The sequence below is a fragment of the Malus domestica genome, chromosome 16, assembly GCF_042453785.1.
Source record: "Malus domestica chromosome 16, GDT2T_hap1".
NCBI lineage: Eukaryota > Viridiplantae > Streptophyta > Magnoliopsida > Rosales > Rosaceae > Malus > Malus domestica.
The window spans coordinates 26,228,267-26,249,919 of NC_091676.1; the positions used below are offsets into that span (position 1 = coordinate 26,228,267).

The 21,653-nt window shown below is 36.3% G+C and overlaps 1 protein-coding gene and 1 long non-coding RNA gene across 2 annotated transcripts; both read left to right on the forward strand.

Annotated features, from left to right (window-relative positions):
* Positions 1-5,291: 5,291 nt before the first annotated feature.
* On the forward strand, positions 5,292-7,036 carry LOC114822025 (large ribosomal subunit protein uL30y-like). Its single transcript, XM_029095903.2, has 6 exons — positions 5,292-5,682; positions 5,797-5,894; positions 6,159-6,216; positions 6,329-6,408; positions 6,495-6,597; positions 6,693-7,036. Exons 1-6 carry the CDS (start codon positions 5,500-5,502, stop codon positions 6,906-6,908), a joined length of 738 nt encoding a protein of 245 aa, XP_028951736.1. The 5' UTR covers positions 5,292-5,499; the 3' UTR covers positions 6,909-7,036.
* Positions 7,037-9,424: 2,388 nt separating this feature from the next.
* Positions 9,425-10,461, forward strand: LOC114822026 (uncharacterized). The gene is made up of 2 exons (XR_011577182.1): positions 9,425-9,647; positions 9,734-10,461. It is a non-coding gene; the product is annotated as an uncharacterized lncRNA (long non-coding RNA).
* The last annotated feature ends 11,192 nt before the right edge of the window (positions 10,462-21,653 follow it).

Sequence of the window (21,653 nt, forward strand, 5' to 3'; positions counted from 1 at the left end):
ACTCACCGTGAAATGGATTTTTGTGGTTTTTTATTTTTTTTTTTGGGTCAAACGAAATTACTTTCATTAAAAAACTAGTACAAGAAAGAGAGACCCAAGGGCCTCTCATAAACAAGAGTAGGTAAAGTAAACGGCCCAAACAAAATAAAAGTTGTAACCCAAGATACAATGGGAGGTCTAAACAAACTTAGGCATGTAGGCAAAAAAGCAAACAACAAAATACCTAATCTAAAGTAGTATAAACCAAATCATTGTCGCCGTCGCATCCTCAAAGGAAGCTGTTTATACCATAGTTAGGGCCTCCGTATTTAGATCTCGTACAAAAACTCGGAGGATTTAAATGTAATTACGTAATAAAGGAATGGGCAAATATGTAATAAGTGATGAGCTCTTATTCTATAAAAAGACTCATCACCCTCACAATTTGGGGGAGGCCATTTCCTAGGCCTGAGGTCTCTCATATTCAGAGGAAGCCTCCTCACCCCAGAGGCTTCACTCTCACCTCACAAACTTTCTCTCCCTCACCTCTCAGATAAATATAATATCAGTGTGGACGTAACCCAAACCTTAGGGTGAACCACGATACATCTTGTGTTATTTACATTTCTTGCAGATTTACGGTCGGATTTACATTGTTCCAAGACCTCCGGTTTTGTGCATCAACATTTTGTGCCGTCTGTGGGAATCGACACAAAAAGCTATGTCAGTTCTCTTTCATTTTTCCATCTCACCACCGTGAGACCTCACCACTGTCCACCATGAATCTGCAAAAACCCAGAAACAATAAAGCTCCAAAAAAGCTCCAAAATTCCAAATCAAAGCAAGCAGCGAAAGAGCTAAGCGTACATACCTTAGTTGTGCTTCGACACTAAGCCCCAAGTGCAAGTTAGCAAGCCCATATGAGTGTGGGCAAGCAAAAGCAATCCAAGTCGTCGTCGTCGTCTCCGATGTTGTGCTCTTTACAAGGATCTCTCTTGACTCTCGCCATTTTCACCTTGCTCTCCTTCATCTATTTCTCCCTCAATCCATCTTGTCGAGCTCTCCTGCCTCTTAGCATTGTTCAAGACCGAGCTCTCTCTTCCTCCTTCCATGTTTGTGGGTTTTTCTGGTAATTTAATTATGATGTCGGTGACGTCGCCGAGAAAATCAATAACAGAGAATTAAATAAACTGGATATACAGGAGAGGAGAACTTCTGCATTCTATTTCTGGCCAGGATCTGAGACCCTACTGGCATATGTTGCTTCCTTTTTCCTATGTTATAATTTCAGGTGTTGTTGGATCATTCTCCTCTTCCACCTTTGAAGCCCCTTCTCCCCAGGGTCCCTGGCTACACAACCACCAGCGCTACCACTACCAACAACCACCAGCAACGACGGCGCCGGACCGCCAGCAACAGCTCCCTTTCTTCCCACTCTGATGAAGGTAGCCACCGCTCATTGGCAGCCCAAGTTCGATGACGCTGTGCACGAGGACGTCGGCACTAGGCTCACAATGGTCTCCACCGAAGAGATCTTCCTCGAGCGCCCCAGGGCTCCTGATTGTCTAGCTGACCGTTAAGATTGTGTACGACATCAGTAGAAAGACCATCTGTTTCAAGGTTTGGTTCAAGGTCTGTTTCAAGGTCGAGATACAATGGTTCCTTTTCGAAGTCTGTTTCAAGGTCGAGATACAAGTCAACAAGTCCTCCGTCAATCTTCCCAAGCCTTTCAATTTCGCCGCCGTCGAGAAGATCTTCAGCGCCTCCATTGGTTCCCAGAACAAAACCAAGTCCCAAAAACGCCACGACTGAAACTACGTCGCTCTCTCATTGCAACTGCCACCATATCCTCGATTTCCTCCACTGCCTGGATCAGTTCCGAAAGACTAAGGTTCACTTACACGGTTGCGTCTTCTTTGGGCAGCCTGACCAGCATGCCCCGTGCACCTGCCCTCTCAGGCAGGCATGTGGTAGTTTGGACGCGCTGATTGGACGTCTTCATGCTGCCTACGAGGAGCATGGATGGTCCCCGGAGACAAACCCTTTTGGGAATGGAGCTATTCGGGTTTCCTTACGTGAAGTGAATGAGTGTCAGGCTAAAGCAAAAGAAAGAAAAGCAAAAGTAAGAAAAAGAAATAGGAAAAGGAGGTCCGTAGTTAATGCCAAAGCAAAAGCAGAAAAGAGGTGAGTCCTATTAAAGCGGGGAGATCAAGAAAAGCATAAAAAACAAAAGCAGAAAAGAAAAGAGAAAAGAAAAAAAAGAAAGCAAAAGAAAAAACAAAAGGAAGGAATGAACACCCCACCAGAATGATGTGATTTACTTTTCTTGTTTTTGTATGATGTGATTTATTTTTCTTATCTTTCGGAGATATCTGTATAAACCCCATCAGAGGGTAATAATAAAAAATAAAAAAAAAGGGCAAAGCCCAAAATAAATAGGCTGGAAAGTTGTGTGGAGGACGAAGACCCATAAGCCCAAAATACCACCAACCAGGTGATCAGAAGTACGTCCAGTACTACAAAAAATTATTCGGCATCCTGCCTCTATTATCACCAACCAGGTGACCAAAAGTACGCCCAGTACTCCAAAATTATTCGACAACTTGCCGCTATTACCACCAACCAAGTGATCAAAAGTACGCCCAGTACTCCAAAATTATTCGGCAACCTGCCTCTGTTATCACCAACCAGGTGATCAAAAGTACGTCCAGTACTTCAAAATTATACATGAGCATTACTCATATCAATCATACATCAACATTCATGAGCATCACTCATATCAATCATACATAAACATTCATGAGCATCACTCATGTCAATATTCATGAGCATCACTCATGTCAACATTCATGAGCATCACTCATGTCAACATTCATGAGCATCACTCATGTCAACATCCATGAGCATCACTCATGTCAATCAACATAAACATTCATGAGCATCACTCATGACAATCAGCTTCAAAAGCTTCATTTACATAAGCTCTAGCTTCAAAAGCTTCATTTACAAAGTTCTAGCTTCAAAAGCTTCATTTACAAAAGCTTTAGCTTCAAAAGCTTCATTTACAAAGCTCCAGCTTCAAAGCTTCACTTGCAAAACTTCACTTACAAAGCTTCAATGCAGAGTATACAAATACCGCCTCCAAACAACCGCCTCTTTGGCCCATAAATGGATTCAATTTGAAGTCTCCAGCTAACAGACTCTATTGACCGAAGACTTGGGGACTACACTATACACCATATATTGGGCCTCAACTGGGCTTCATGAAAAATACTTGGTGGACTTAGCCCATTATCTATGTATTGAGGAGCGATCCATTATTCTATAAAAATGACTCCCTCACTTTCATTAGATAGCACCCATTATTCATGTACTGAGGAGCGAGCCCTCATTTTATAAAAGGGATTCCCTCACCTTCATTAGAGGGCATCGCCGCCAGCTGAGCAACCGCCTTGCCGCGAGCATCACTCATAACCCATCAGTTATGTATTGAGGAGCAAGCCCTTATTTTATAAAAGGGACTCCCTCACTAGAGAGCATCAACTCTAGCCCATCATTTATGTATTGAAGAGCGAGCCCTTATTCTATAAAAGGGACTCTCTCACCTTCAACGCCACAAGCCAAGCCAACCAAGGCAACATAAGCCACGAGTCGAGCAGCCTCGCAGCATGTGATACTTCTAGTTGAGCATCATTTCATATTGAGCACCGCCTCATATTGAGCATCAGTTCAAGATAACATATGGTTACTTCGGCCCACACATGGACTGAATTTCAAGTCTCCAGTCAAAAGACTCTATTGACTGAAGACTTGGGGGACTACTATTTATACCATACTTAGGGCCTCCGTATTTAGATCTCGTACAAATACTCGGGGGACTTAAATGTAATTACGTAATAAAGGAAAGGACAAATATGTAATAAGTAAGGAGCTCTTATTCTATAAAATGACTCATCACCCTCACAATTAGGGAGGAGGCCATTTCCTGGGCCTAAGGTCTCTCATATTCAAAGGAAGCCTCCTCACCCCCAGAGGCTTCACTCTCACCTCACAAACTCTCTCTCCCTCACCTCTCAGATAAATACAATATCAGTGTGGACGTAGCCCAAACCTTGGGGTGAACCACGATACATCTTGTGTTATTTACATTTCTTGCAGATTCACGGTCGGATTTACGTTGTTCCAAGACCTCCGGTTTTGTGCATTAACAGAAGCCAAACTCCGAATCTAGAACATATACACCAAATCCAAATTCTCTTCATGAACCCCTGCAAATATATACAAACAAATTACCATATGGATAGAAAGTGAGGTTAAGGGATATGCAAAATACCCTTACTGTGACGGAGGCTATAGAACACTTGCCCTGGATGGGAACCGACATGTGGGTTGGGGGAGGGAAAGTGAGGGAAGGAAATGGATTTGATATCCAATTTCAGATCGGAGCCCGTAGATCCAAGCACATGATGGAGGTGCAGATGGATATCATGGCTAAGGAGGGGGATGAAGGAAAAATAACAAATAGAAAAGTAGTAAAAACGGATGAAAAACACTAGATTGGGGGCATGAAGCCCAATTTGAGACAAGCTCAGGGTTATTGAGACCAAACTCAAAGAAGACTATGAAGGAAAAGAGGGTGGGAAGCTATAAGAGGAAAGGCGTAGAGGAGATGGGAGGGGAGGAAAAGAGGGAAAGGGAAAAAAAAAGGATATGGGAGAGGAGATGAAGGGGAAGAAGGAGGAGAAGTGGGAGGGTATAACGGATTGTGAGAAAGAGGGAAGGAGAAGAAAATAAGGGTGGGTTGCCACCAGCACCCAAGCCAAGGGCTAGGGCTGGCTACGAAGGAGAATACTGGGTTGGTATTTCAATAAAGAGAGTTTTTTCTAGAAAGAGAAACTAGAAAGAGTTTGTTTGGTCTCATTCTAACCGATTGAGCTTTGTGTTTAAATTACAACCAAGTAAAAATTGAAAATCTACATATTATTGGATCCTACGTCCATTATCTCAGTCTCTCTCTTTCATAATCGTTTGGTTCCAAAGTTAAGAAAAGCCAATACACACTCACACCACAACATAATTTTTACTTGTTGACAACATCTAACAGCGACACACTCGTAACTTTCTCCTTCAAGCATTTTTGTAGCGTTGAGTAACAAAGAAACAATTGACGAAAATAGTTTGTTCCAACAGTAATTGAGTCCAATTTAAAGCAACACTATCAAATAAAATTTCAAAAATCTATAGTTAATGGGTGAAGTGGTTAATTTATTAATATAATAGGTCGAATTTGGATTACTACTTAAGCTTAACCGGTCGGATTTGGATCACCCATATAAAAACAGTTTTTGCTCAATCCGACCCATCCACTAAACGCGACGCCTTGTCAGCTCTAGATTATAGCCAACACCTAAAACCCTAATTTTTATTTCTTCCATCTCTCTTTATCTGCAGCCGCCACCCGCACGCTCCTCCTTTGTACTTCTTCTACTCCTGATACCATTTTTGCAGAGAGAGAGAGAGATGGGCGAAGAAGTGAAGGCGGCGCCGGTGGTTCCGGAGTCAGTGCTGAAGAAGAGAAAGAGAGAGGAGCAATGGGCCCTTGCTAAAAAGCAAGACCTCGAATCTGCCAAGAAGAAGAGCTCCGAAAACCGCAAGCTGATCTACAACCGGGCCAAGCAGTACGCCAAGGAGTACGATGAGGAGGTACATATGCAATACGCGTTTGATTAGTACTGTTCTATTTATTTGATCAATTTTGGAATTGGTACTGGGATTTCAATTGGGTTTTGATGGTCTAATTTGTCCCCTTTTTTTCAGCAAAAGGAGTTGATTCGATTGAAGCGCGAAGCGAAACTGAAGGGTGGGTTTTATGTAAACCCAGAGGCCAAGCTGTTGTTCATCATCAGGATTCGTGGGTATGTATGAATTTGGTTTAATGCTGATTGGGTTTGTTTGTTTTTGTTTTGTTTTTTTCGTCAAAAGAACGATTTGTTAGATAAAATGTTGGATTAGGGAAAGAACGATTTGTTAGATAAAATGTTGGATTAGGGAGCCGACGGGGTTCGAACCCATGCCAAACGCTCCTCTCTACCACTGTGGTAGAGGGCCACTTGTTGATTGGGTTTGTATTTGGTTTAATGCTGATTGTGATCTTTGTCTTGGTGTTTTTTAACATTCAGAATCAATGCTATTGACCCAAAAACTAAGAAGATTTTGCAGCTTCTTCGTTTGAGACAGGTATAATCCTGATCGAATCTAGTATTTCTGGAATGGGTAATTGCAGTGGAGTAATAAAATGCAATTGATATTTTAATTCTCTGGTTTTCATTCGTTTTTTGGGTTGTAGCAGATATTCAATGGTGTGTTCTTGAAAGTAAACAAGGCCACATTGAACATGCTTCACAGGGTTGAACCCTATGTGACCTACGGGTATGTCATTTTTTTCGTTTCGAGCTTCATAGTCTCATGATCGTTTATCCCGGGTTGTTTTGTTAATTTGATGTAATGGACTTCAGGTATCCTAATTTGAAGAGTGTCAAGGAGTTAATCTACAAGAGGGGTTATGGGAAACTTAACAAGCAGAGAACTGCTTTGACTGACAATTCAATTGTTGAACAGGTAGAGAAAGTACATGATTAGTAAAGTTTAATAACGTGATCAATTTTTGTTTAAACACATTGGCGTTCTTTCATTGACATTTCTTGAAATCACAGGCTTTGGGCAAGTTTGGAATTATCTGTGTGGAGGATCTTATCCATGAGATCTTGACTGTTGGGCCTCACTTCAAGGAGGCAAATAACTTCCTTTGGCCATTTAAGCTTAAGGCTCCTCTCGGTGGTCTGAAGAAGAAGAGAAATCACTATGTTGAAGGCGGTGATGCTGGAAACCGTGAAGACTATATCAATGAGCTCATCAGGAGGATGAATTAGATTTATGCAAGTACATTTCTTTTTGAAATTTTGAGGTGTTCACTTCTTTTATTTTGCGTCCATCAACCTTTTAAGACTTAGTTCTCCTATTTCGTCGTGAAATCTAATTGGTGATATCTTTACAAACATGGTTTGGCATTGATTTTTCTTACCATGAAATATTGTGGAATGCAAGTTTAGGAGCATTGGATTCTCAGTACTAGTCCTATTTCATGTAGTTGATGCCAAGCATTATACAAAGTATTAAATAGGAGTATGCATACTACATTTTTGGTTTCAAGTTCTCATGCCATCAGAATCTGCTGTCCTTGCCGATCAGTTTATTCAAAATTTCAACGTACCGGAGAACAAATTATACCAAATTCAAAGGTAAGGTAATTTATCACAAAAATATACGAAGAACAAGGGTTTAGATTTTGCAAAAAAATCTAGGATTTAGGGTCTTGCAGAATCAAAACTTTGGAGTATGAAGATTTAGGGTTTAAGGTTTTGTTTTTGTTGTTGGCATCAGAACTTTGTATGAATCGAATCAGATTAGCAAGTAGTGACTGTTTGAAGCGACTGTTTGGTGGACATCAAAGCAAAAGCCCTATCTGCGCTCTCTCTCTCTCTCTCTCTCTCTCTCTCTCTCTCTCTCTCTCTCTCTCTCTCACACACACACACACACACACACACACACACACACATCGTTCCTCTAACCCTGACAGGCTCTCTCTTGTAGAACTGTTAGACATTTGACCGAACGAATCTAATAGCTCTGGTTAAGATGTGCAACTTTAATGTGCGCTTTTGGTGTCCATTGACGAATTTTCACTAACGCTCAACCCTTCCCCTCTTCGGGTATGATGACTCTAGACCGTCTTCCGCAATGTATATCTTATAACAGCTTTCAGAGTCAATCCTCTAACCCTTAACCCTTCCCCTCTTTTAGTTTTCTTTTTTCTGAAACAATCGGTGGTATCCACACTAAGGGGATGAGAGAGTGTGTTAAGCCTTACAATGGGCTTGCCATAGTAATGTGATTCAACTTCGACTTGGCGAGAATCGAACCTAAAACCTCTCTTACAAGTGAAGATGAATACAACTAGATTGTAGTGCTAAGTGGTGCTATACCATTAAACATGTACAACATATTTACATAAAATAAATAGTAGTTGTTGATAGTTTTACCATTTACACCAATATTATACAAATAAAGAGTTGTTCGAAATATAACCGCATTGTGGTGCTTTGACCACTAAGCAATAGTTAAACTATATTTACACAACTTGTCTAGTGCTGCTTTTCAATGCTGTTCCACTCTTAAGATTGATTCATTTTTCTCTTAAAAAACTAATTATTTCATTACTAATCAATATAGCTTACAAATGTCAGTTACAAACATTCTCAAAATAAAAAAACTTCTCGATTTACCAATAAGCAGAAATAATTAAACGTAGAAGCTTCAAATATGTAATACGATTCCTATATATGGGGTAATCATCAAGAATCAGAGTAAAATCGAGTTGGGTCATAGACTTTTGGAGGAACCTAGATTATAATATCAGTAAAATCGATATTGTGAAATTGTGAAATTGTGAAAATGTCGAAATGTGATCTTGTGAAATTGTGAATATGTCTTATGGTGAAATTGTGAAAATTGTGAAAATTGTGAATATGATATGTGAAAATTGCAGTTAATATGTGAAATTATAGGAAAATACAGAAATTTGAATAATTGTAGAAATATGTGAGAATTGTAAGAAATATGTGAAATTTGTTGAAAATTTGTAAAAATTGTATAAATATGTGAAAATTTGTGAAATATTACGAAAATAGGAAAGAAATTAAATTTGTAAGAAAGAAATTAAATTTGTAGGAATTAAATTAAATTTGTAGGGAAGTAATTAAATTTGTAGTAAGGAAATTAAATTTGTAGGAAAAATAAATAAAATTGTAGGAACCAAATTAAATTTGTGTGAACGAAATTTATTGTGTTATTTTTTCATAGATATCATCGTGGTTGATCAATAGTGGTCGCCACTCTGCCTCCACTTTGGGCTAGAGTGACCCGGCGGCCGAGATACCGAGTAGAACCCAGGCGGCCAATGCCGAGTCGTCGGCATGCCCCAGTACATTTGCTGCATCAGGTTGGGTGCCTCGATCTGCCAGGCATGTTTATAGCCAGAGACGGCACGAACATGTGCCAGCCCCACCTCACCTTGTTAAAACTGAGGAGGCTGATGCCGATTCGGTAACTGTGCGCCCGAAAGGAGACGGAGAACTCACAACTGGGAAGAAGACCAAAGTGTGGGGGATGAGATTTGACCTCCAACCAGATCACTGGCTTATAGCATAACCAGATCGTGATCGATTACAACCACTCAATTGGCAAGTGAACCTGAAAGTCAACAGCTTGTTGACTCACGACATGAGTACCATCGTCTGCACCAAGTGTCCCATGCTTTTTTTTTTTTTTTTTTTTTATTAAATGCATTTTTTAAGCTAACAACACTTTTTTTTTTTGTTTATTTCAGACCAATGTATCCAATTATCCATCGACATGCACCACCTGGGTACGGAAGAGTACATAAACCGGGTGTGGGCTAAGCGGTACAAGGAGTGGAAGTACGAGATGCACTTGTACTACAACACTTGTGCATTTCCTGTTGATGTTTCTATCGATCACCCCCAGAGTTTGCAGAGAAGATTGCCAAGTGGGAGTGGTTATGTGGTCATTTTCGGAGCCCGACATTTTTGGTAGGTTTTCTTTATATTTTTCTTCCACTTTTTTTTGTTGATATTTAACTTTAATTAAAATTTTTAATTACAACAAAAATCGACAGCAAATAAGGCTAGCTGGGAAGCAAAGCCGTACCTTCATCACTCCGGTTCTGGCCCCTATCTTTTCAAATCCGGGAATAGTGTGAACATGGTTCATTTTTTTTCGGAAGTTGAGGCTTGGGGGATATACATGCCCTTATAAATTTCAAAACTATGATCGATAATTTTAATTGTTTTTTTAAGCTTCTATGTTGCAAAAGAAGGACTAGTACCTCGCCTACCTCTCCCAACAATGACTAGATACGCCAATGGAAGAGCTGACACTTGATCTAGATGTGTCTTTGCAGTTGTTGATGGATGGGGTTGGGCGAAGAAAAGGCAAAACGACCTAGGAGCGGGTTGGATCGAGTTTGAGATCTCTGAAGGTTCATCTAGTAGTCTGACTATGTGCAAGGTGTCTTCCAGACTACACTAGTTGGAGATAGAGCTAACAATCATGTGCTAGCGAGGATAAGAAGCTAGAGAAGAAGCACGCCAACGAGAATAAGTTGTGCGCCATCAAGAAGAAGCTCGGGAGGTAGTCATGCACTAGCGAGAGGAGGGCCTTCTGCTTACATTGCTGGGATAGCCCAAACAATGTCACCCTCTTACATTTGCCTTCTTGATCCTCTGAGCGACCTTCAGCCACCATCCCACCAGCCACCCAGTAGTCGTAGTTAGTTTAGTATTTTACATATAATTGTATGAATATTTTATTTATAATAATCTAAAATTTTAAAATAAATCAAAATATTAAAGAATAGAATAAATAAATATTTAAGGGTAAATTACACTTTCATACCTTAGGTTTGGGGTCCATTTCAACCTCATACAACAACTTTAAAACATTTCACTTTCATACCTCAAGTACTATTTTATTTCAATATAATACATCCGTTAGATTTTCCATCCATTAATCCGTTAAATGCTGACGTGGCTGCCAAATGTCTGCCACGTGGCAAATAAAATTAAATTTTTTTTTTTAAAAAAAAAAACCTGAATTTTCTCAAAAAAAAAAAAAAAAACCTAGATCTGCAAGAAGAAGAAGAATAGGGAGGAAGAAAGAAAAAGAAAAAAAAAATTGTCCTCCCCCCCCCCACCTAGCGACCCAGAAGAAGAAGAAGAAGAGGGAGGAAGAAAAGAAAAAAAAAATTTGTCCATAACCCCCCCTCCCCAACCCCAGCGATACAAAAGAAAAGAAGAAGAGGAAGAAGAAGAAGAAGAGGGAGGAAGAAAAGAAAAAAAAAAAATTTGTCCCTCTCCCCCCCCCCCAACGACCCAGAAGAAGAAGAAGAGGGAGGAAGAAAAGAAAAAAAAAATTTGTCCCTAACACCCCCCCCCAAAAAAAAAACCCCAGCGACAAAGAAAAAGAAGAAGAGGAAGAAGAAGAAAAAGAAGAGGGAGGAAGAAAAAAAAAAAAATTTGTCCCTAACACCCCCCCCCCCAAAAAAAAAAAACCCAGCGACAAAGAAAAAGAAGAAGAGGAAGAAGAAGAAAAAGAAGAGGGAGGAAGAAAAAAAAAAATTGTCCCAAACCCCCCCCCCCAACCCCATCGACAAAGAAGAAGAAGAAGAAGAAGAAGAAGAAGAAGAAGAAGAAGAAGAAGAAGAAGAAGAAGAAGAAGAAGAAGAAGAAGAAGAAGAGAAAAAAAAAAATTTGTCCCAAACACCCCCCCCAACCCCAGCGACAAAGAAGAAGAAGAAGAGGAAGAAGAAGAAAAAGAAGAGGAAGAAGAAGAAGAAGAAGAGGGAGGAATAAAAGAAAAAAAAAAAACGTCCCTAACCCCCCCCCCAACCCCAGAGACAAAGAAGAAGAAAAAGAAGAGGGAGGAAGAAAAGAAAAACAAAATTAAAAAATTAATTTTTTTGCCACGTGGCAGAGATTTGGCAGCCACGTGGCACAAATGTGGTAGTCACGTCAGCATTTAACAGATTAATGGATGGAAAATCTAACGGATGTATTATATTGAAATAAAATAGTACTTGAGGTATGAAAGTGAAATGTTTTAAAGTTGTTGTATGGAGTTGTAATAGACCTCAAAACCTGAGGGGCTACTGTGTAATTTACCCAATATTTAATTTAAATATTGTTTTAGTTAAGAATTTTAAACAAAAAATTTAAAAACGTTGTTCGACGATTCTTTCATTGGGAAAAATATTTTAAAATTTTTTGTTGCCGAAAACCTGGCGAAATAACAGTGTGGCACATATTTCATTCGTTGGGCCAAGTTGATCAATGCACTTTACTTGATGAAATAATTTTGTTGGGTAAAATACAATTTGTTTGACGATTTTGTACTATTCGTCGGGTGAACTCTGCACCAACGATATTTACGCGACTAACATTACACGACGGAATGGCTGGAATGACTTTTAACTTATAAAAAAGGGCTTTTGTTTTGTTTTTTTTTTAAAGATGGGTTTTTCCCTGTTTTGTTTATCTATAGAAAAAAAAAAATTTACTAAATGTATCTAACTTTTTATTCATGTATAGTTTCATCGAGATACAATCTCAATCACGATGTAACTTTCTTATTCCTAAATGGGCTTCTTCAATTTTTATAAATTGTCGGACCAAAATTATAAACAATTTGTCTCTTTTTAGTGCAAGTTGCTACCTTCATACGTACGTGCGGTCGCCATACCTACTTACGTAAGTGCGGTCGCCATACTAGAGGAGACGCCGTTGTATTACACCTATCCCCTGCATGTAGATTTATCATATGCCCGAGAGACCGCGTGTCCTCTCCTTTTCATATTTTATTATAAGGTTCGTTTGTGTACATATCCAAACCAATACACACACACACACACACACACACACATATATATATATATATATATATATATATATAGAGAGAGAGAGAGAGAGAGAGAGAGAGAGAGAGAGAGAGAGAGAGAGAGAGAGAGAGAGAGAGAGAGAGAGAAGCAATGGAGGCTTACAAAGAGAGAAGAGAGCAGCTGATGGAGGAAGAGAAAAAGAGAGGAGGAGGGAGGAAAGAAGAATATACAATAACTGACGATGAGTCTGTAGCAAGCAAGAATATGAGGGTTGGATTTGACCCAGTGGCTAAAGCAATCATTCAAGAGTGCATAATCAGTCATGACGGCGGAAACCGCGGTGGAGCTAAAGGCCCTGATGATGTTCTTGCGTTCTCCCGATCTGATCACAAAACTGACTCTTCACTTGAGTGACTGCGTACTGATCAGGGTGAATAATGTAACATTTCTACTGTATGCCCTTTGAAATATTATATATCTTGTTTTTAATTAAAAGTTGAATATCAGAGTCCGCAACGAACAAGACTAACAAGAATAATAAGAATATTATTAATAGAGAAGAATGCCGGAACGGCTACAAAACCCTAAGAGACTACATCTTGACTAGCTTGATATTCTACGAGCTACAAAGCATCATATATATAGAGAACTAACATAACCCTAATAAGCAAGAAAATGAAACCCTAATACTAATGGGCTAAGCCCAAATTCAAACAATAAAATAATCCTAAATTCCAACACCCCCGTCAAACTCATGGTGGTACATGTCATGAGTTTGCCAACAAACAGATGTGGATGCAAGCTTCGTTAGGCGGACAAGACAAGACAAGCTCCGTTAGGCGGACACGAAAAGGCAAATTCCATTAGGCAGACACGACAAGGCAAGCTTTATCTTTTTCTTTCTCTTTTTTTCTTTTTCCTTTTTTCCTTTTTTTTGTTTTCTGGTGGGCATGATGGCGGGTTTGATGCAGGTTGATGGGTTCAACAAATTTGATCAGGTGGGCTTGGTTGGCATAGCGACAGATGTGCAGAAGCAGGTCCGGGAGCGAAGCATTTGGAGTCAGGGATGGCAGTAGGTACATCAGCGGTGCGAGACAAAGGGGTAGCAGTGGTATGGTGGATCGGTCAGATCGGCGGGTTGGGATTTGGGTTGCAGGTTCCTTCAGTGCTGGGGTTTTCAGGTATGGGGGATGGATGCAAGCGGTTGCTTTGGTGCAAGTTTGGGTTCTGGCAGATAATGAATGGCGAACAGTGTGGTGTGCCTCCTAACCCCAAGCAAACATATTCAACTTTTTTCCTTTGTTTTCAAACAACAAAACCCTAATTAAAACAAAACTGATACTGAATGAACAAACAAATCGATATCAACCCCAAAACAGATTAATTCCCGAATGATTTAACCTGCTCTGATACTAAGTTGAATATCAGAGTGCGTAACGAACAAGACTAACAAGAATAATAAGAATATTATTAATAGAGAAGAATGCCAGAACGACTACAAAACCTTAAGAGACAACATCGTGACTAGCTTGATATTCTACGAGTTACAAAGCATCATATATATAGAGAACTAACCGAACCTTAATAAGTAAGAAAACGAAGTCCTAATACTAATGGGCTAAGCCCAAATTCAAATAATAAAATAATCCTAAATTCCAACAAAAAAATATATATATCTTATCTGCATAATTTAACAGTATAATATATATTGGGTTTATGTGTACCATATTGAATTCTCGAGTCTCCAACACTCTTGAGGAATACAAAAACTCACCACTTGAAAGTGTTGATCTTGGAGATACAGAGTTATGGAGCTCACTAGTCAAGTGAATCCATCTAATAAATACAGAGTTTAAATTGTAAAGTTAAAAAATTATATATAAAAAATTAAATTTCAACTCTCACTTCCCCTGCAAAACATGTAGAGAAGGGTAAAAAGCATCCCTTGAATCAACCTTTCATGAACTGCAGGTAACCTTTGAAACGAGATTAACATTTGAAGTCAATATTAACGGAGTAAGAATTATTACCAAAAATAAAGACTCCTAAGATTCTAAAAGGGTAACTATTTGAAGACGAAAAAAATAACACTTTCTAATACAAGTGAATCTAGTTGAAACAACTTAAACGCAGAGCATGGCTGGTGTGACAAAAAATATAAAACAATATTGACAAATAAATCAAGGGGTGTGATATCCACACACCCCTTTTTACTTCTCCCACACCTTTTTAGTTTTCAACCGTCAGATCGGATGAATTGAAGAAGATCAACGGACATAAATTAACAAAGGGTGTGTGAGAAGTACCACACAACCCTAAATCAAAAGGTATAATGGTTAGATTTGCAACATATGGACACGTCCTGCAGATATATCTACACGAAGCATGATCCAAATTATGACAACCAAGAAGGATTTCCCGTGAGTTATCAAAATAGCTATCTTGTGTGTGTACGTATATCAGATAATATAAACAACAAGAAGAGTCAGATAATATAAACAACATGAAGTTTCTTCATCATATAATTGAGAGGATAAGGTGAAATTCAAGGCCATACCGATTGGTACGTATTAGCGACAGATGATATTTCTAAATATCGAAATGCATGTGAGGACATTGGACCCTCGTCATCTTCCATACAACATATGTTTACGAGACATACCGTTTTATATCCTATCTCATATTTAGGGGTGGTTCAGTATGAGATCTCAAACTAAAAATGGAATCTCGAATCCCAAACTGAAAATTTTGGGGATGGGAATTTGAAGACCAATCCCAAACCAAAATTTCGGTATTCCCAATTTTTGGGATTTCTGAAATATTTTCGGTATTTCGGGATGGTTTGGTATTCTCAAATTTCATACAAATTGAAATAAAAATCTTTCTTACCATGCAACCCAAATAAAATAAGTAACAAAACCCAAAAGTAAAAAAATAAGTTACAAACCTAATATGGTTTCGTATTGAACAAATAGACACATTTGTGAGAGGTTTGTACCGGTAAATGCGGCAATAAATGGTTATGGTTACTACCTGTAGGCCACACCAATTATATTGCTAGTAGTAGTTAGCAACCGTTCAAATGTATATTATATATATATTGGAAAACTAACCAAAACCCCCCAAAAATTTTCATTTTAATCATAAGAACAAAACAATTCAATAATACCCAAAATGGGCATGTAAAAGAAGACAAGAGAGAGAGCATTTTAAGGGAGAAATCGTTTCAGGGATATCACATGCAAAAATTGTGCACCAGGAGACAAACCATGCAGCAAATTCACATGCAAAAGGAGACAAGCAAGTTCACATGTAAAGCAAAAATCAGGCCACGTTTCAGAAACAATGCTGACAATTTCAGCAACAGTAGATGCATAGTGACAAATGACAAGTACCAAGGAGATGTCCACACTATTTATTTTTAATACCATTGTATCCTCATTCAGTCTATATATAAGGGGAGTTTCATTCATTGAAAAGACACCTCAACCACTCAACACCTAAACACCCTACTCTCATACTCACACCATCTTCATACTCTCAAGCATCCGTAGTCTTCATAGCATCCTTGTAAACACTTTCTTGTAAACAACTATCTTTGTAAACATTCCATATATCAATAAAAGTTAAAGTGAACATATTCAAGCAATCTCCAAGTCTTAGGTAAGCTTTCTTTACTTTCTTTAGTGTGTTTGTTAAATTAGACTTCTAGTCCAAAACAGGGAAACACTATTGTAGTTATATTATTAACCTGCTAAACTAACGATCATATTTTGTTTGAGCACTTTGTTATAGTTGAATGCTTGCCATATAAATAACTGGACATTAACCAGGGTACCTCTGAGTTCTTCGCACCTCTAAGTTCAGCCATTAAGGCATTATACTTGTACTGTGAGTGACCGTCATGCTGAAACATGTCGAGTTCCATGTGCAAGGTTTTATGTCTAGTTGTTATAATAGCCATCCGACTATTTAACTGGGCCTGCTGTGCGAATCTAGTATCAGAGCCAAGTTTAGCATTTTAATAGTATAATTATAATAGTAAAGTACCTTGAGGATGGAAATCATTGATACAACTAATATCATATTTGTTTATTGTATATGAACAACATATATTATTGTCATTGTAGACCTTGCCAACCACAACCACCAAATATTTATTGTTCCAGACACCCAACTATAACTAGTATAAAGAGAAGATTAGCATATATATATATATATATCCAAAAGAATTACCAGTAATTTGAAGAAGCAGAAGTTTTATCTTGGTTATCTTGAGCATCTTTCATTTATTCGTAAATATAATAATACAGAAGTGCAGCATAAAGTTTTAGAAGCAAAAGGAGCAACATATCAAGTTTTAGAGACCATGAGAGAAGAAAGAGAGTTTCTAAGAAACCAGTTAGCCGTAACTCTAGAGAAATGTAGACTGTAGTTTATGATAGATTATCTTAATTTAGAAATTAGTAAACCTCAAAAAAGAAAAATAACCTTAGACCAAAATAGTTTAGTTTATTATTTTCCATTGAAAAAGCATAATCATATTTTGCATAGTGAAGAAAATCCACAAGCCAATAGTATTGTAGATCTTATTATTAGTCAAGCAGAAAATATAAAATTAGAAAATAAAAAGTATAATAATTTGTTAAACCAGTTGTTAGAGTATTTTCAGAAAAATTCCATAAAAACAATTAGACAAAATTTAGACTATATTACATCGCAGTTAGAAGTTAATAATAAAAATATTCAAAAGTTTCCTAGCAAAAGAGAGATAAAAGAGCTTGTTGATCTCATATATAGTAAGCCGAAGCAAGTATAACTTAGATCATTAGAAGTAGTTGAGCAGTTAAAATTAGAAGTCCAAAAAATTCAATTAGTGCAAAAAGAGCTAAGTGAACAAGTAGATAAGTTTCATAATAAAATAGATAAATTATTAGTTTAATTATTAATTTAATGACCGATTCTAGAACTAGCAGAAAATATATCCAAGTTTTGAAAGAAATTAGTAAGTTGGACAAAGAACCAGTAGGTTTAACAGATTTTTCAACACAAGTAGCCAGTAGTAATAATCTCATTAGGCAAAATAATTTGATTATTCAATTAGTTTTAAGTTTGGCTGAAAAATTAGATCAAGTTGAAAAACAAATAGCAGAAATAAACCAAGTTTTACATAACACATCTTCATCACTTCCACCATCTTTGCTAGATAAATTAGAAAATTTAACTTTAAGTGCAAATAACAATATTAGAAGACCTAAGCTAAATCCTTTTGATAATAAAAAATGGAACTCTTTAGGAAAAAAAATGAAAAGAAGTAGTTAGAGCTGAAAATATTTATCCAAATAAAAAAGAAGCACAAGAATTTATTAGAAGAGGTTTTGAGAGAACACAGAAAAATAAATATAACTTGTATCAATTAGGTTTATTTGAAAACAAAAGTAGAATTGTAAGTAGCACCAGTCAACATGAAGTTAGCTGTATCGATAAAGAAGTTACCCTTAATTTAATTAGTAAGGAAGCAGTTATGCATTTGAGAAAATCACATTTTAGTCAGATTTATATAGGAACAATATTAATTGAAATTGAAGGATTAACCAGAGCACAAGTAGGCACAAAAGCATTAGTATACATATATGATGATAGATGGGATAATCACCAACAAGCAGCAATAGCAACAGCTGAAGTAGACTTAAGTTCAAACTTAGCAGTCATAGGTTGTATTCCAAATTATGTTATGACAATTAATGAATTTAGTAAATATATTAAAGTAAGCATAAGAACAAAAAATTATAATATGAAGGGAGAATATAAAAATTTATGTATTAGCTTAATGTATATTGGTAAAATGTCTGATAAATACAATCATAAGTTTAATTTAGAATTTCAAAATTTAGTTCAAACATTTGGTAGTAAACATGTAAATATAATAGAAGCAAAACCCGTAGATAATAGCTTTTTAGAAGGAACTCAGTGGACATTACATAATTTACAAGTAGCAAGAAATAGACAACCAGATAAAGTACAAATATATGAAACTAGTACAGGTCAAGCAACAATTATGTTTAGTAACTACAAGCAACTAGAAAAAATAGATGATGATGAAAGTGAAATCGAAAATGAGAGTATATATGTGGCTTTTGATAATTTAGATATTAATTTAGTTGAGAAATTTTTTGATCATATTGTAGATAAGCTTATAGAAGATATTGACCATTTAGATGAAGAAGAGTACTTAGAAAAATATAGGACATATGATTAGGACTACATAGAATTTTAGATGAAGAGACGAAAAAATTAATTTTAGAAATAGGAGTAGAACTTATTTTAGGATTAAAAGAATATAATAATTTATAAGAATTGAAATAAGAATGTAATCGAGTAGAAGAAAGTAGTACATCAAGAGTAGAAAATTTAGGGCACGCAAGTAGGACTGATCAACAATTTTTTAGACCAACAAATGAACAATATAATGAAAAAGCAAAAGTAGATTACATAGAAGAAAGTATGATAAAACCACCTAGAAAAAATAGGATTCCATATTTGAGAGGGTTAGAACAAATAAATATAGCACGTAACATATTAAATTTAGATAATGTAGATCCCCAAGATTGGGAGAGAACTATTGAGAGATGGGAGAAAGGTTGCGTACATGCATCATTAATGTTAGATTTTAGCAATTCACAAAATATGTTAGATTACTTTGAACATACTTTGGATGGTTTAGTTTTTTATTATTTCTAGTAATGAAAAATCCAAAATCCAGAATAGCATCAGGCAGCTAAAACATATTTTAATATAGATGGTTTTGTTACTTTGATTAAACAAGAATTTTTAGATCATAATAGGTTAGATGGCAGAAGTGAACAATAACAAATAAGAGCAATTAGAAATTTAGAACAATTACAAATTTGTGATTTACAGTATATAGCTAAGTATATCACAGATTTCTTTAAATATTTAGGAAGAATATGTAGAATTAGTGATATTAATTTATTAGATACTTATATGACAAAAATAAAAGGACCAATAGGAGAAAAGATTTGGAATGAATGGCAAAAGCATCCAAAGAAAAATGATATTGCAATAGGATCTAGAATTCAACATGTATATGATATACTTAGACAAGAGTGTAGCCAAATAAAAGCTAAAAGGCAGATTAGGAAACAATTTTACATGAGCTGTAAAAATATAGATTTACCACAACAATATGGTTGTAATAAGAAAAAGAAGCACAAGAAAATATACAAAAAGAAATATAAGTCATACAAACCATACAGACAAAATAAGAATTTCAGCATAAGACCTTCAAGAACATATAGAAAGAGAAAATTTATTCCAAAACAATTTAGGAAAAGAAGTAGCAGACCTTGGATTAGAAAATATAAAGCACCAAACGATAAGAGTAGTTGTAAATGTTATTCATATGGAGAGACTGGACATATTAGACCTAAATGTCCAAAAGTAGGAAAACAGTCCAGAGAAAAAGTACATTTAATGAAGTTGTTTAAGTTAGAAGAAGATGAAGATATACAGTCAATATATAGTTTAGATGATTTAAGTGATAATGAGAGTATTTATAGTTTAGAAGAGTATATGTGTGCATTCATGGAAGAACAACATGAAGAAGAATATAAATACATTACTTTAGGTTGGCCGGAAAAATGTCATAAGTGTAGTAAATTAGTTGCAAATAAATACTATAATACATATTCAATATTGTGCGAAATGTGTTATAATAATAAGTTATTAGAAATTAATTCAGCAGAATCACAAGAAAATACTGAAATATTAGGAAATACTATTTATAGTATAGAAAAGCCAAAAAATAGTTTTTTAATTACCATAAATTGTGAAATGGAATTAGCAAAAGAACATAAGATACAAACAACAACTATGATACATACAGTGAGTACAAAGAGTGTCATAAGAGAAGAGTTAGTACCAGAAAAATATAGACAAAAATTAGCAAAACTGGTGAGAATAACACAGTTTGATAAAAGACCAGTTTACTTAACACATTGCATTAATAATGAGTCTATTAAAGTAGAAAAACAACAATTTAATTTACCGTTAACATTTGTTTCACCAGTAGGTTCATAGCCATTCATTTTAGGTTTAAATTTTTTGAAAAGTTTACAAGATTTTTTATTTATAAATCCTAGCATAACATTTTTTCAAAAGAGGTATTACAATAACTGACCAAAATAATGTTGTAGAAGCATACAAAAGCATAAGTATAGAAGAATCTAGTGCCCAAGATAATTATTATTTAGAAAACTCAAAAGAAAATGATGAGCATAATAACATAGAAGAGTTTGATGAAGAAATATTTGAACATGAATATCCAATTATAGAAGACAGAAATCGTATAAAAATATTACAGTTAAACAAACCAAAGAGTTTAGAAGAATTGTTACAATTAGCAGAGCAAACTAGAATTATAGGAGAAGACCCACAGTTGCATTGGAATAAAAATAAAATATTAGCAAAATTAGATACAATTAACCCAGATTTAACCATAAAAACAACTAATATGCCTTTTAGTTTATTAGATAAACAGGAGTTTGAGCAGCAAATAAAAGAATTCTTAAATTTAAATGTAATAAGACCCTCCAGGTCTAGACATAGATCATCAACATTTATAGTAAGAAAACATTCAGAGCTCATGTCATGCCTCGATCCCGACATACATCAAAAATCGACACGTGGCAAAGGAAAAATAACGTTCGTTGAATATGACATACCATACGGAATGAAATAACTTTAACTGCAACCCAAAATAAAAAGAAGGTGGCTATGTTCTTCACAAGATATTTACAAATATGTACATCCCAAAAAGAAGCATAATCTTTGCTTTACTAAGAACAAGTTTGAGATGCTCAAAAGAAAGTCCCAAAAGATAAAGTACAAGATAGGATGTAAGGGTAACCTAACACTCCAAATCTCTAATAACTGAACTGCTACCTCACCTACGAACCCCTCGAAAGCTACTCAAACTTGTTACCTGAAAGATCAGTGCCTACACCATCGGAATGGTGCATCGGGCAAACAACAACCTGGATAAGCTACAAAACTTGTGAGAGTGACAATAATACAAAGTATATGATATCAATAATAAAACCAGCCATCAATCATAATTTATAAACCTTGAACATAAATCATG

What these genes read in the sequence shown, in the direction of transcription:
- LOC114822025 (XM_029095903.2), top strand. Translation starts at nt 5,500, where the DNA reads ATGGGCGAAGAAGTGAAGGCGGCGCCGGTGGTTCCGGAGTCAGTGCTG. An exon ending in AGCTTCTTCGTTTGAGACAG is followed by an intron (nt 6,217 to 6,328) that starts GTATAATCCTGA and finishes GGGTTGTAGCAG; the next exon opens with ATATTCAATGGTGTGTTCTT. An exon ending in GAACCCTATGTGACCTACGG is followed by an intron (nt 6,409 to 6,494) that starts GTATGTCATTTT and finishes AATGGACTTCAG; the next exon opens with GTATCCTAATTTGAAGAGTG.